Source organism: Heterodontus francisci, chromosome 10 (assembly GCF_036365525.1).
Source record: "Heterodontus francisci isolate sHetFra1 chromosome 10, sHetFra1.hap1, whole genome shotgun sequence".
Taxonomy (NCBI): domain Eukaryota; kingdom Metazoa; phylum Chordata; class Chondrichthyes; order Heterodontiformes; family Heterodontidae; genus Heterodontus; species Heterodontus francisci.
The window spans coordinates 52,561,420-52,576,956 of NC_090380.1; the positions used below are offsets into that span (position 1 = coordinate 52,561,420).

General features: G+C 39.7%; 1 protein-coding gene across 1 annotated transcript; it reads left to right on the plus strand.

The window, feature by feature from the left end:
- Nucleotides 1-1,797: 1,797 nt before the first annotated feature.
- On the plus strand, nucleotides 1,798-11,392 carry arxa (aristaless related homeobox a). The gene is made up of 5 exons (XM_068039885.1): nucleotides 1,798-2,074; nucleotides 3,621-4,179; nucleotides 5,184-5,229; nucleotides 6,685-7,016; nucleotides 11,005-11,392. The coding sequence occupies exons 1-5, from the start codon at nucleotides 1,798-1,800 to the stop codon at nucleotides 11,240-11,242; spliced, it is 1,452 nt and encodes a 483-aa protein (XP_067895986.1). The 3' UTR covers nucleotides 11,243-11,392.
- Nucleotides 11,393-15,537: the final 4,145 nt, after the last annotated feature.

The following is a 15,537-nucleotide window of genomic DNA, read 5'->3' on the forward strand; positions in this document are numbered from 1 at the left end:
AGCTGGTACGGCGTTGAAAATTTGTATATGTTCAAGCGAATATATTTTACAAGAGCGTTAAGTATTTATTAGATTTAACAGTCTTTCTTCCCCCTGCTGCAGTTGATTTGATTTGCAGATCTACTGTCTGATGAGTGTGTGCGGGGAGATAGGGAGAGAGAAAGATACCTTTTCACAGTCCAGCTTCCCTCTCTGACTGATTACTGTCATTTCCCATCTCTCTCACTCTCTCTTGTTTATGATGTGCTTCCCTCAAACAGCAACTGCCCAGAGTCCAGTCAGAAATTCTAGTTCAGGAATATTTATCTGCAGCTGCACTAGTTTCCAATTGTTGCATATATTCTTTTTTGAAAACCGACGGTATTTAATGACACGAAATGGACCAACACAAATAAAAATTGAGTAGTACTCGCATGCTGTTTGGGACTATAATGCTGATATGTGGATGAGCTGGTTGTTTCCGCTGTGTAATTAAATTTAGATCTGCGCTAGAAAAACAAAATGTTTCAGGCTTTTGCCCCCCAGGAAGTCACGCAATGCGCCTTTTTAGTCGTCAAGTGCTATTATAGATACAGCATTAAGTTCTCCGCTGCGAAATATCTGCAATACGCCATTTACACTGAACATTTTATGAGAATAAACGCAGTATAATCATATTAATTTTCACACCGAATAGCCGAATAGAATTTCTATTATTAAACAATTTGGCTTAATAACTTATTATTTCTCATAAAGGGCTTTACAAGATCAGTTTATGAAATGATTCTAATAATCTCAACATTGATCAACTATGCAGTCCATATCACATCCCTGACAGTATATATCATGTTCACTGACGAGATCCATAGCTAATAAAAATCACGACAATCGGTATTATTGTAAAACACATTTAGCCACGAATACGAACGTTTAATATATCACATTACAAGTTAATCTATCCTTTAATTTGATGGATGAAGAGGGGTAGTTACGAAGTCCTGCTGTGGATTATTTGGCGTGCCGGGTTTGTAAACGTTTGCGGAATTAGAGGTTGAAATTCTTTAAATTGTTTCAAAAATGTCACAATTAAATCACCTGGGCGTTTTGACAACAGGGAGGGAAATACCGCTTCATACGAACGGGATGTAATGTTTAAGTAGACAGTAAATACTATTGACTCAGTTATAGTTGATTTATTCTCATATTTAACTGACTGCAGACTGGAGTTCTGATTCGTTAGTTGAAGACTAGATCCAGAAATATATCACTTTCCAAACTAAATATATCATATTGATTGCAAATTCTTTTTATGAATGATATAAAGTCAGCACCCCGATAAAGTTGCAATTTATAAATGTTAGATACAGAAAGCTTAACGAATTATTACAATATATATGAACCGTACCCTGACCTACTAGAACAATATTTCTTACTTTGTTTCCAGGGTGCAAGTCAGAACGATCAGAATCAAAGACACATGCCAAACTTTTCAAAACTCAAGTATTGAAAAGTCAGTTCACTTAAAATTGAGTAACTTTACAGGTAGGAACTGCATGTTACTGCACCCATCTGCTCGGGTAAGTGATCTGTTCAGCTTCACCGCCTGATAGCTCTAACAGCCGCTCGATGCAACTCAACCAAAAAGCTCTTTAACGAGGTTCATTCCTGCAAGCTCCAGATCGCGTTTTCCTATTCGCCCAAACTTCGTGTTGCAGGAATGTAAAAAAAAGAGGCTCCCCAGAAATCCCTGAGCCAATCACAGGGGCTTCAGCACGTGTATTGGAGATTTGAGAGGAAAGCAATTACAGCCCAATACAAATGTCATTAGTGCCTCGATCAGAGCAAGAGCGATTGCTGTACAAGTGGGGGAATCGTAGCCTCCGACAACCCAGAAAGCAGGCTCGAACCATGACAACTCAATACAAGGAGGAGATCTGCGAGAGATCCGAGTGCAAAAGTAAATCCCCAACTTTGCTCTCTTCTTACTGCATCGACAGTATTCTGGGCAGGAGGAGTCCCTGTAAGATTAGGTGTATTGGAGCCCAGGCATTGCCGCTTCTCACAGCGAGGAATGACCCGGACACAGCTAGTGAAGGTAAGGAGTTTTTTTTTCAGAGGGGGTAGGGCGGAAAACTTCACTGGATCATAGGACCGAAGGTCCGGCCTGCACTTTTAAGCAAAAAAAAATCGTGTTTTTCTACAAAGGGTTGGAAATGTTGCCACTACAACTCCAGTGTGCAAAGCATCGGTGCCTTGTTTGCAAATCTGCAGAGTATTGTTTGAAGAACGTGCACTGTTTAAAATGTGTCTTAAACCACTTTGGTAATTTTGCAACAGTCCTAATACTTTCTAATTCAACTAGGAATATCTAACAAGGGAATAAAATGTTGAAGATTATATTACCAACTCATGCAGCACAACAATTTTTTTTAACTTTGTGTTTTTATAAAACCTTGGACATTTGTTTGAAATGATTAACATGTCTTGTTCGAGATGGCGTGTTTGCGATTGGTTACTTTCCAAATATGCTGTCGATAAACACACCAATATCGAATTGCGCCTTGCACGTTAAATAAGCTTCGAAAAGGAATTCTATTCTAACTTTCACCCCTTCTCTCTTTACCTCTATCGACATTTAAGCTGATGCACATTTTGAATATCAATGGGGACGGACTTGTATAAAATATTTAGGAAATTCTTAGGATTTAAAAATATGATTAGATTTTAAATACAACTAAAGGTTGATTGATTCAGTGAAATCAAGTTTCTCAGTAAGATTTCGAGAAGGAAAGTAGATTAGAGTTTTTCTGACAGAATAGAAATGGGACAGGGCGGCGAATTTTCAATCCCCATTCTATATCTACAGTAAAATGAAAGGATATTTAAAAAAATAACGTTCTTAATGTGCCATATTAGCTGCAAATGGGAATAAATGGTTTTAAATCTCCAGACATTAGTGACACTCGCAGTTCGTTTTGTTTTAATGGGAATGTTGCATTTCAACAGTTTTTCTAACTGTAATGTGGGCAGTAAGAGATGATGCGCTATCAGTGCAGAGTTTGCATTAGTTACTACACTATATACAACATGAAGGGTATTTGCGTTTCAAATAACTCAGCAACCAAGAGTTCCTTCCAAATTACACAAGCCACTCTTAAAATGAAATGATCATTTCCTTAAAGTTGATTCTTTCAGGAGGGTTATTATTCTGGGGGACGAGGAACAGAATAAAACCTTACACTGTTGTCCCCCGCTACACTAAACCCCTTATTCTCGCGGCCTGCTTTAGTGATATCTCCTTCCTTATTAATTAAAAGACAGCGTGGGAGACCGTTGGCATTAATTTTACGCATAAACTACTTGCCATGTCCAGATTCTCAAACTTCAGGAAATGGGGCACTTGTCGAATGTTGGCGAAAGTCTCTTGCAACATTTCGTTCTTATTTCTAACTTTGCTTGGCGGATAAATCGGGCAGTGTCAGTGTGTTCCAGCACAATGTGTCCAGTTGGCACCTGTAAAATATAAGATTTTGTGAAACTATGTAATGTGTAACTAATTCGTAAATAGTATTTGTGAGAGGGTGATTTTTCTAATTTCCTCTAAATTATTGATTTATGGATTCTTGTGTTTTTATACATAGGATCACCAAAGGAAAACATGTCTTTTGACTCTGAGGTCCATCTCCCCCCTAAATTCCGAAGACTATACGGTCCGGGAGGTAAAATCTTAGACCCCCGGGGATTTAACGAGATTGGTAACGAGAAATTGGAAAGAGACCGATGCTCCGAACTGTTCCGAAGCACCGATCTGAAAATCAGCCAGGCTCCGCAAGTCAGCATCAGCCGCAGTAAATCCTACAAAGAAAACTTCAGCTTGGGCAAAACACAAGGAGACAGCGCGCCGAACTTGTCCGAGTCTCCAGATCTAGGTTCGGTGGAGCCCATCGACAAATCGTTCGAGGGAGACGGGAAAGGGGACGCGATTGAAGATGACTTGTCCCCTAAACTTGTGGAGGAGGCTCAAACGGATGTAGATGTGAAGGATGGGGAGGACAGTCTGTGTTTATCAGCAGGCAGTGACTCTGAAGAAGGCATGTTAAAAAGAAAACAGCGGCGATATAGGACTACATTCACCAGCTACCAGCTGGAAGAACTAGAGAGAGCTTTTCAGAAAACACACTACCCAGATGTCTTCACCAGGTAGCTATATACATTAAACAACTCTTACAAAACTCATAAAAACAAGAATCCAGGCTGAACAGGTAATTAGTACATTATCCAGTCTGTAATTGTTTCTGACTGGATTTAGACCCGCTGGTGTGTGTTTTCATGAGTGAACTAATACATTCATAACCACATCAAATGGACAAATGATAGAGACATGTGACACGATCTATCGGGAGGCTGATAACTTTCCCAGTTATACACTCGCCACTGTCCCTTTATCAAAGTAATGACCGCCCAGATTATATACTTGGCGCTCGCAACACAGCGTTCCACACCCGACTGTTCCGTTTTTAGATTGTCTCCGACACATTGCTTCACCCCATAGATTTCAAAACATTATCCCTTTGATCGTCCTCATTTGAGGAAAATGCAGTGCGTAAAACTTTAAGTTCTCTATGTTTTTGAAAGTCTGTGTGCACGTTAGAAACCTGACTAATTCAATTGACACGCAGTTTCAGCCCAGTGACTGAAAGGAAACGGATGTGCACTGTAATGTTTTCAAAACCACTCCAGGACACCGTACAATAATGTGACATAAATGAAAAACTATCTTTATGTTATCAGGTGTTATCGACGGGAGGGGGGAAAACAATTAGAATGAGCAATCCTTTTGACAACGTTCAATGAATTTACAATGCAATAGACTTTCCAGATTTAAAATAATTTCCTTTCAATATTGCAATGGGCACTTTCCTAAATCAAATACTGGCTGTAATGGTTCCTGCATTTTTGGCAATGTCGGAGATGAGCCGCTTGACTTGCTTGATGTTTGCATACTTCGTCTAGTCTATTTTATGGCCCAAATAAACAGGAAAGATTGGAGAGCGCCCGTAAATAGCTGCTAGGTTATGTCTAATCCTCACTTCGAACGCTTAATATTTATTGCTGCTGATAGAAATACTAGCTTTCCAAAAAAGCTACTACGAAACATGGGAGTGTATAAACTGTATTTTCACTTCTTTCTGTGTTTTGTGCAGGGAGGAATTAGCGATGCGGCTAGATTTAACAGAAGCACGAGTGCAAGTAAGTTACAATCTATATGTCTGCAGAGATAGATTCCGAGCCAATTTTTCTATCAAAGGTTGCATGTATTTACTTAGATGTTTCCATGTAAAGTTGTAGGATTCTTTTTGTCTTAATATAATTTAATATCGACCTTTTTAAAAAAGAAGTATGCGGCCAGATAGCCCCGGATATGTAATCCTAACCCTGCCTGGAGTGTGCCAGCTACAATATATTGCTCTATGTCAGACTTTCTACAGATGTGACTGCGTAAATAGAATAATGGGAATGTTTTTGCGCCACGGCAACCGAGAGCATTAAAACAGTAACATAGGATTTAATTTCCTTCGCTTTTAGTGAATGTAATATAAGGGAGCATAAGTGAAGTGCTGTTGAAGTTGATAGGGCCCACACTACAGTGCATTTTCTCTCGAAGTCTCATAACCAAAGCGACGATAAACATTATGATTGGTGCCTTATTGCGAACACGAGGAACATAAAACATATGTTGGGAGGTAAAGGCCGAGTAAATCACTTTACAGTTACAAGCGCTGATAAGACCTAATAAATTCCATATGGCTCATTTAATACACAACAGCTTCTTGCATTAAAGGGGCTAATGATGAGATTCTCCCTCGTTTTGTTGACACATTGTTCTATTGTCAAATACCCAACGTGACAGGCAGCCAGCAATGATTATTTTCCGCTCAGGCAGTCGTGGGAAAGTTAAATAACTTTTTTTTCCCTTCTTTACAAAAGCCTGTTTGGACTCAATAAAACTTGCGAGAAATTGTAGTAAAATTAATTGAATGCATTATTCTCATCTTCACTTCTCTTTTTTTAAACCTATTAAAGTACAATTTATCGAAATTGATTAAGGCCAATTTAGTAACGAATACATAAATTGTGAAGATACAATCTTTTTAAGCGTCAACTCGATTATTAAAATCAACAATGTCGTACCGATACATTATCCCAGAATCTGCGAGGGATGTTCGGTGCTTTTATATATTTTCTCATCCAATATTTGAACGCTTCACTATTTTATTCATAATGTATCTGGTATTTCTCCGAAAACTGAATCAAAAAGTGTGTACATATAATGAATATGCGCTGGGTTTTATGCTTCTCGCCACATGATCTGGGCATTGATATGTTTCTAATAATTCCTGAACATTGGTTCTTGGTGTCAAGATCCACCGTTTTTAAATTGCTAGATGGAAGTGATATCAACACGATCATTGAAGTCGCGAGTTTTAAATTATAGACCTTGTTTTTTAAAATGTATTGTTTCGTTGTAATAATTGCTGGACTTTATAATTATTTTGTGTACATTAACCTTCAATGTCATTTGTGTTGCTGGATGTAATCCTGAAATGATTTCACATTTCCTGTACATTTTTTTTTTCTGCTCTTTATTTTCGCAGAGTTTGGGAAGGTTTTTTTTGTGTTAAACTTAATGTTATCTTTTTGCAGGTTTGGTTTCAGAACCGCAGAGCTAAGTGGCGAAAGCGAGAGAAAGCCGGAGCTCAGAGCCATCCAGGCGGCCTGCCCTTCGCCAGCCCCTTGGGAGCGGGCCACCCACTGGGACCATACCTGGATGGCAGTCCCTTCGGACACCACCCGAGCCTCGAGTCCGCCTGGTCAGCCGCCGCCGCAGCAGCAGCCGCCGCAGCTGCCGCCTTCCCTGGGCTCCCACCTCCACCAGGCACCGCTGCTCTTCCCCCCAGCGGGGCCCCGCTAGGCCTCGGAACCTTTCTGGGAGCGGCCATGTTCAGACATCCTTTCATCACTCCGCACTTCGGCAGGTAAGAGCTTCAAGCAGAGCCCCTCCCGCCCCCTCCTCGAGGAGCAGCAACAGCAGCCGCAAGGACAAACAGAAATACAAGAGAACCAGAATCGCTCAGTCATCAAACACAGTGAACAACGAAAAAGGCAATTCGTTCATAATCAGCAGCTAAAACTCAATTGTAAAAGAACAAGCTACAAACCAACAGCAATAGGCTAGTCCCAAAATGATTCACTGGTAAACTTTTTTTTAGAATAGCAATAGTAGCATATCTAAAACGTTGAAAGTCAGGAAGATAAGAGGAAAAACAGAAATCAATCAGTACAATGACTAATCTCACATGAAATGTAACAACAAATCCAGTGATAGACCAATAGTCTTCAAAAATCCGCTGCATACAATCATATTTAACAGCAACAAGTCCAATACCAGAAACAACACATTAAGTAGTTGCTTAGTGACAGCATCATCAATGGGGGTAGAAATATTTTATAACAAAACACAAAAATACTCAAACAACTGCGAACAGTAGATGTGTGTGTGTGAAGGGGAGAAATCAAAGCCGTTTTTAATGATAATTAAGACCTCCCAATGATTTATGGTCAACTAAAGGACAAGGGGTGACAGACGGGGACCCTGGCACCAATAATGCAGTTCACCCCATATCACAGTATCTCTAGAGGTATTTCTCAAATGGACAGCAGGGCTTAGGAATAGACCGCACCAGAACTGATTTATATTCGAAACTACGGATACTGTACAGTTTGTGCGTCAGATAACTTAGTTAAAGGCAGGCTTTGAACAAAACGTTCGACGTCGCAAAAAAGTCATAGTTCTGTCCTTTCCAGCAATATTTCCTTTCTCACACATTTGCTTGAAAATATTCTAATATAGTTTCCTCATTAACAGTCAGTGACATATATATATAGTGGGCTTGATCCCCTACTTTATCAGAACGTTGTGTTTTGATTTTGAACGAGTTGTTCACATGTCAAGTTTAGCAAAATGAAGAACTCTGGAATGCTTATTCGTTATTAATCTCTACAAAGTGAAACTGAAAAGTGGCAACAGGGTAACGATGGACTGACGAGGGATAAGAGAAAGTATCAGACGATGTTGGGCATTTCAGAAGCAGGGTGAATACAACAACTCAACCATTCCAACTATACCATGTTTTATCTTTCAAGGTTTATAATGTGGTCGCTTACCCCGACCTGAAAATTATTTGGCATGGTCACCGAAATCTGTGTGATATGTGTTTGAGAAGTTATTCAGTGTGGCATAATTTAGTATCAGCCGCACACTTTGGAAACACACACAAATCCATTGTAGTCTGTATGGATCACAGGCAGTGTAGAGCATAAACAGAAAAGCGGTTCTATAACAATGCACAAGAATCCAAAGATTCAGAATATTCCACTACTTACTATATGAGATATATATGTAATGTTTGAGCCGTTTTTTCTTACAAAAGTTCCAGTATGTAATCTACCCTGCACTTTATTATCGTGTGCAACTGCAGAGATGCGTGATTATTTCACTCTGCACTATTTGGGAGTTTCAAAAGTCACTTTTTTGGGGGTCAAGCCGGAATCTGGCATGCGCGGAAATCCAAGCCCATGATTCAGCGTTTCCAAACCAACGTAGTTGTTTCTGTTTGCCTAATATGGAATGGACATACTCTCCACTTCAGGATCCCTCCTCTCACTTCCCTAACTCCAAAGAATTTAGGACAGGTTGGTAACAGCCACGTTTTTGGTAATCCCAAGTATGCATAGGGGTTCACTTATCGAAATCTACATTACTTACCAGTATCTCAGTGGGACCAATCCCAACCCATCGTGACAGGTCAAATCTGAGCAAGTTTGGCTGTTAGATCATTAACAGTTAGCATTAACAATGGACAACAGTGAACCTGGCTGGCCTGAATATTGGATTAACAAAGCTGCAATAGAAGACTGCTTGGGTTCCAATCTCCCGCTCCAGTGGTACGGTCTTGGAACCAACACAACTTCAGTGAGATTCTGCCTATTCCTTTCCACCCCCTCAAAGAGTTGGTCAAACATTGGTTTAAGCTTCTGTTAGGTGGACAGCGGTTCGTCTCCAGCAGTATGGTGAGCAGCACAACTCAACAGAAAATGTATGAGTTTGTCGTTATAAGCCTACTGACTGTAGCATGGAGACACACCATACCCCATTGACTCCACCATTTGAGAAGTACAGAGCTTCAAAAACATCAAGGTAGACATCAAAGCATGGATACATGTGCGTGCTCACATATCTGCCTCATAGCACATGTCATTCCAAGCCTCATGGCTGCTCATCACCGATATCAATATATGCCCTTTGCCGTGGTAGGACAGCCTCTGATGTGCTAAATCCTTCGCTATTTTAAACAGCCAAGTCCAATGCTTTACACTGATTGAGGGAAGTCACAATAAACACATGTTTCAAGGGGGGTAAATCTACCAAGTCATCGAAGTAACTTTACTAATTCTCCAAGTTATTCTCTATTTTAGTAAATCGTCCTTTCATATTATTCATTCTTAAAGTAGCTATTCTTGTTTCAAGATATCATTCAGATATGAAAATAAAGTACTAACTATTTCAGTCAAGATGGAAAAATATTAGTTATGTGTCCTGAAAATTGACCCTTGTTTTGTGAATAACATCTAGCATAGGAGGAGAAGGCAAAAGGATTGGTTGGTTGGTTGATGCACTCTCAGGAGGAACAAACATGAAGTGTATTTTTTAATACTCACAAATACGAGAAATTAATGTCAGTATGTTTACTTAGGGAAAACTCAGACTAATTTCGCAGTGTATTTCCTTGGTAATGCTTATGGTTACGAACATGCGAATTAGGAGCAGGAGTTAGGCCATTCGGCCCCTCGAACCTGCGCCGCCATTTAATATGACCATGGCTGATCTGAATGTGGCCTCAACTCCACTTTCCTGTCTACCACCCCCCCCCCCCCCCCATAACACTTGACTCCCTTGTCCATCAAGAATCGATATAACTAACTCATGTCTGCTGTTACCTAATGTGCAGAGTAATCTAACATCTTGTGATCAATTAAGAAACTATAGTGTGTAATTCAAAGTTGTGACACATCAGCCAGCTCACTAATATGAAGAGGTACAGCATTTCAGAACTCTCGCTGAAAACTGGCTTGGTACATGCGTCCTGTGCTAAAACACCAGTACTGTGCCAAATGCTCGGGGTGTAAAAACAATTCTGAATGTGTATTATCCTGGTGGATACTCCTGGAAGAGAAGTAACAGTGAATTAAACACTAATACAAAAGTAAAATACTGCCGATGCTGGAAATCTGAAATAAAAAGAGAAAATGCTGGAAACACTCAGCAAGTCAGGCAGCATCTGTGGAGAGAGAAGCAGAGTTAATGTTTCAGGTCGATGGCCTTTCATCAGAATCATTCAATTCTGCCTCTGGCATGAGTATTGTTACTGCAGCAGCGATGAAACGTGAACAATTCTGTAAATTATACGACAGCCCAAAGTAAATAAATTGTATTAGAACATTCCTTAAAAAAATTAAAGGTAGTGATAATGCTAGCTATGACTGTGACGGATTATCAACTTTTACTCCCAGACTTCAGACAACACTAAACTGTAGTTGTCCATGTAATTTTGCCATTCAGTTGTGATCTATCAATTCCTGCATTATTAATGTTAGCAACAGTACAACTTCATTACACGCTAGACTTACAGATTGAGAAAACAGGCAAATTCTGGCGATGAACTGATACTTTTAAGACAAATTCCTACCACATTTGTAACCAACCCAACTTTCTCTTGAATCGTAATTATATAGTCAGACTTGTCAATTCAAGTCTGATTATATGTGAGTCCTGTGCTACTTGACGCATTGTGTAGACCAATATTTCCCTGAATAATGTACCCCACCAGTCACCAAACCAGCTGATCATATTTGATTTAAAACGCGTTCCCGTATTATAATGTCGAAAATCCTTGTCTGTTGCAGGCTCTTCTCGACAGTAGCTCCGCTGACAGGCGCCTCTGGCCCTGCCCTGCTGAGACAGTCGGCCCCGGGGGTAGAAGGGGGAGTGCAAGCCGGCGCCCTCTCAGACCCCGCGGTAGCAGCAGCAGACAGACGAGCGTCCAGTATCGCAGCACTCAGACTCAAAGCCAAGGAACATGCCGCCCAACTCACACAACTCAACATTCTTCCCGCACCCTCCACCGGCAAGGAAGTGTGCTGAATACACATCAAGGAGCTCCACACACGTTGCTGATCAAGACCAAATTCAGAAAGAGGACCAGTTACTCCGCGTGGATTGGGTTCTCAGACTGTGCATGCCCGTAGAGTCAGTATCCCTTTCATCACATCAACAGGCCACATTTAAAAACAACAAAACCAGAAAAAAATGACATTGTCTACATATAAGATTTGTGATGTTTCTACCATTCATATTTCTCTCCGAGAGAAAGGGAGAAAGCAGTCGTAGAGCCTGATTAAGAATATACCTGACGTGATCACTGAGAGAAACTTTCTTTAATACAGTAGGGTTGGATTTAATCAGGGCAGTGTTGAAAAAAAGGATGAAATGTATTCAAAACACACGCATGCAGATTTGATAGTTGCCTAATTCCAGTCTTGGTGGCCCGATATAAGGGATACTGTTTCTGAATGAAATGAGTTTGACTTTTTGCGGCGGACCGGTTATATCGCACACACACATGTGCAGAAAAGCGTTGGTTACGTCTGTGTAACGTCAGTGTAACCAACCAGCGGTTCGCTACTAAACCAAAGGGACAAAATACTGCCAATCCGAGTGGACTGCTTATGTCACTAAACTGTGATTGATTTCTGTACATAATGGTCGTTCTTCAGAATTTCCAAGGAAAATAATTGTACATTTTTTTTTAAATGAAAATTTGCACTCAGCGTGTTGTGAAAGTTTATTCTCTAGAATTACCAGACAGTTCTTATACAGTGTTGTTGATGTATTAGGTTCGTAGAATAATTATTTATGGACAAACATTTTATTTAACTTATTAACTATAGAGGTTTCGAAAACCTTATCAAAAGCAACTTGCTATATTACGTGTACTGTTGTAACTTCTTGATATGGGCTAGAAGAGTGGCGACACTCTAAAATAAAATGTTATGCTTAACAAGTTAATTGGAGAAAGCGCTTATTCTAAATCCTGGGTATTTTTTAAGATTATTGAGCATTTATCCACCGCAAACTCACGATTTACCAGTACAGTGTCATCTACGCAACATCACAACTAGAAGTAACTCATTGTCAAGTCTCAATTTTGTTTCCGCCCAGTATAGGCATTGTCAGATTATAAACATTTTTTGTTCAGCCTGATCTACTGTATACGGTCGGACTCTGGCATGCTTGTGTCTTTGACGGTATCGTAACATACAGACTCTACAACAGGAAGGCCTTTCCAGCCAGCCATTCCATTTCAGGTTAGTTTCATTCACAAATCACGCTTGCATATGTGCTGGCTAATTTAAAAGTGTGATAGTTAATAAGCACAACATTGCAACGCAATTAAAATATCCCTCGTTAACTTAGCGAAAAAATAACTTTAATAACATAACACATATTCAAATAGAGTACAATGCTATTTGGACCCAGATTCCAATGGAGGGCTATTGAGGGAATATAGGCACTTTCTAAACTATGGCAAGTAATCCCTACATTGGGTTAGGATTACTTAAACCCTTTTAGCGCATTCCTCAACACTTTTGTTTTAATGAACATTGGCAGAATGCTCCCAGTAATATTCACTACCACTAAAAGTGGTTTCCCATAAACCGCATGAACTTTGCTCAGCGGGACTAGCAGAGGTAATAAAAGAGTTTTATTTGTGTTTCATTTTCAATATCTGAATACATTCTTGATAGATTACGCTAAATATCTCTCATCCTCTCGTAAATTGCTGTCAACTTGCAGGGTTGCTTCTATACATTTCTGTATCTGTGATAATGAGTCACCTAGGTTACTAAACGTTGGTGTTTAACGATTTTGCCATGACGCTCCTTGGTGACGGTGCCTCTATTTGCCGGCTTCCGTGTTGGTTGACAATCGGCGCCGACTTGTCCAATTAGTAGCCAACCCAGACACATTTAATGCGAGCTACACTGAGGGTTTAGCTGGCAGTGGGCCACTTAAGTGGATGATTCGATGGGTTAAGTTTACACGGTAATCTGCTTCCTGGAGTAGAGGCGCTGTAGAAAGTCGCCACGCGAATTCAAATAATCTTACAAATGGTATATAACAAGTACACACAGCACAAATATTAAAAACCTATAGATATCATATTCCAGATTTCACAATAAGATACAGTTCAAGTTAATGCAAGTGGAAATCCATTGCAAAAACTCTATCTTTGAGTATGTGAGGCTGAAATACAAGGGTATAAAGTTTCAAAATAAAATAACCGCTGAGTTTTGCCATTTAAATCGCCAGCGCTCTGGCTAATGAGGGAGCTGTAACTCCTGATGTTGACACAGATAATCAAATTATATGACAGCCTTTAGAAAAGAAGATCGAAGAACTTGATTATGGCATTAAACCTGCAATATACAGTCTCTGAATTCTGTGCTATCTCGGCTATTATTTCACTTCCCTACAGCTTAGATTTTAACAGTATACTTTCAATCAAAGTACACACCATTGCTAAATTAAATTCCCCTCTGTTTCAATCAATTCGTGGGCTTTCTTCAATAACGGGGCTACAAATGCCCTACACAACATCTGAAAAAATATTTTTCTTTGGTTATAAACATTGCAGCTAACAGGCCAGACAGCGTTGTTTCGCAAAAATGAAATACGTTAAAAAAAAATTTCAGTACGAGCAAAAGGCCTACAGTTTGTGATCCAGGTGCTACAGATCTTCCAAATCCTTTGCTATTCCCGATTCTAAATATCACAGACACCGATGTTTTGATATCTGGACTGACTTACTCTAGCTATGTTGTACTCAGTTCATTAATCGTTTTTGATCAGGTAACCTGTTAACGTCGACTTCCGATGACATACATTCTGGTAAAGTGATTTATATCATACCAGGACCGGGCCATTATTTCAGTTAATGAACGCTTTTTAAAGTCAGTTTTTTCTCATTTGCCTCCATTCTATGGTACTAAATCAAATTGCGTGAAATTACCTGGCGGATTAAAGTTCTTATGGTCGAATGAAAGCATCTCCCTCTCATTTGCCTCGCTTTACAACTAATCCCACCTCACAGTGATGGTGCAAACATGTAGATCTCAGACTATTCTTTCATGTTTCGCAGCTGGTAAAGCAACCATTCTTTGCTAAATATTCACCATAAATATCACATGTTAACGGCCGATGACTCCCATCAAGTCTATATTAAACATTTGACATGTCACGCATGATAAACCCTGAGTGTCTTTGAAAAAAAGGCATTAGCAAAGAAACCAATTTCTCCTCGTCTAAACCTCCCCAAGTGTTGAATGATTTCGTTTGAAAGAGGCAGTGAAGCGTATTTAGAGGGTTTTATGAGATTTTCCAGAATGATTTAATCTTATTGTGAACATTATTAATGAATAGCAACCCAATTTGGCCCTAATATCTGGGAATTCTTGCTACAAAATACGACGACTGTGACCCCCAACCTTAAGCAAACCTCCCCGGTGTTTTTGTGCTGCCTTCAGCCTCCAGTAACTCTTTAACACGGCATTGCACGGGAGCCAGTTTTTAGCACAGTCACACAAATTCAACTCTCCCTCCATTCACTGCCAAGCTTCCCACCATCTGTTCTCAAAACCAGCTTCCAGGATTTGGAGATATTTCAAGGAGCATGACAAGCAGTCTATATAAACGTGCACATTTGCATGCATGTGTGTAGGTGGAAATACTGTTGTATATATGTATACATGTAAAAATTGTATTGGTTAATGTGGAAAGGAATATATGATTCAGATACAAGTTAATTTTTTATGCGCAGATCTCTTAAAACATATTAAAGTTTAACATATGGAGGAATAATATATTGTATGCATTGATGAACTCGTATGAATAATATACGTTTAGTGAAAACGCATTTAAGTGTTGTCTTGTTTCTATCTTTACCATTAGACAAAACACAATAAAATATATTTTAAACCTCAGCTTAATTTTGTAATCTATCAAACGCCAAATATCTGGTATGTGTCTTCCATTTAACGCAGGGCTGTTTTAACGCGCATAATTCTGTACAAAACCGACAGTCTTTTAGAGGGGTTGGGGTGTTGGGTGGTGGTGTGCAGGGGGGAGGTTCTGCCGCCTTTGGAGCTGTTGAAGTTGTGAAAGAAAGACGGAAGAAAGCGGCATTGGAAACTGGTAGCACGATCTCCTTTGGATCCACTAATTCCCATCTCTTTGCTCTCATCCAATTAGTGCGGTGTATTAAGCGGTTTATCATCTCATACTCAGCTGTACAAAGAAACAAGCCGAACACTTTGCAATAGACTCTGTTCTCCTTTTACACCCTCAGGTACTTACATATTCTAGTGTGCTATGAATAA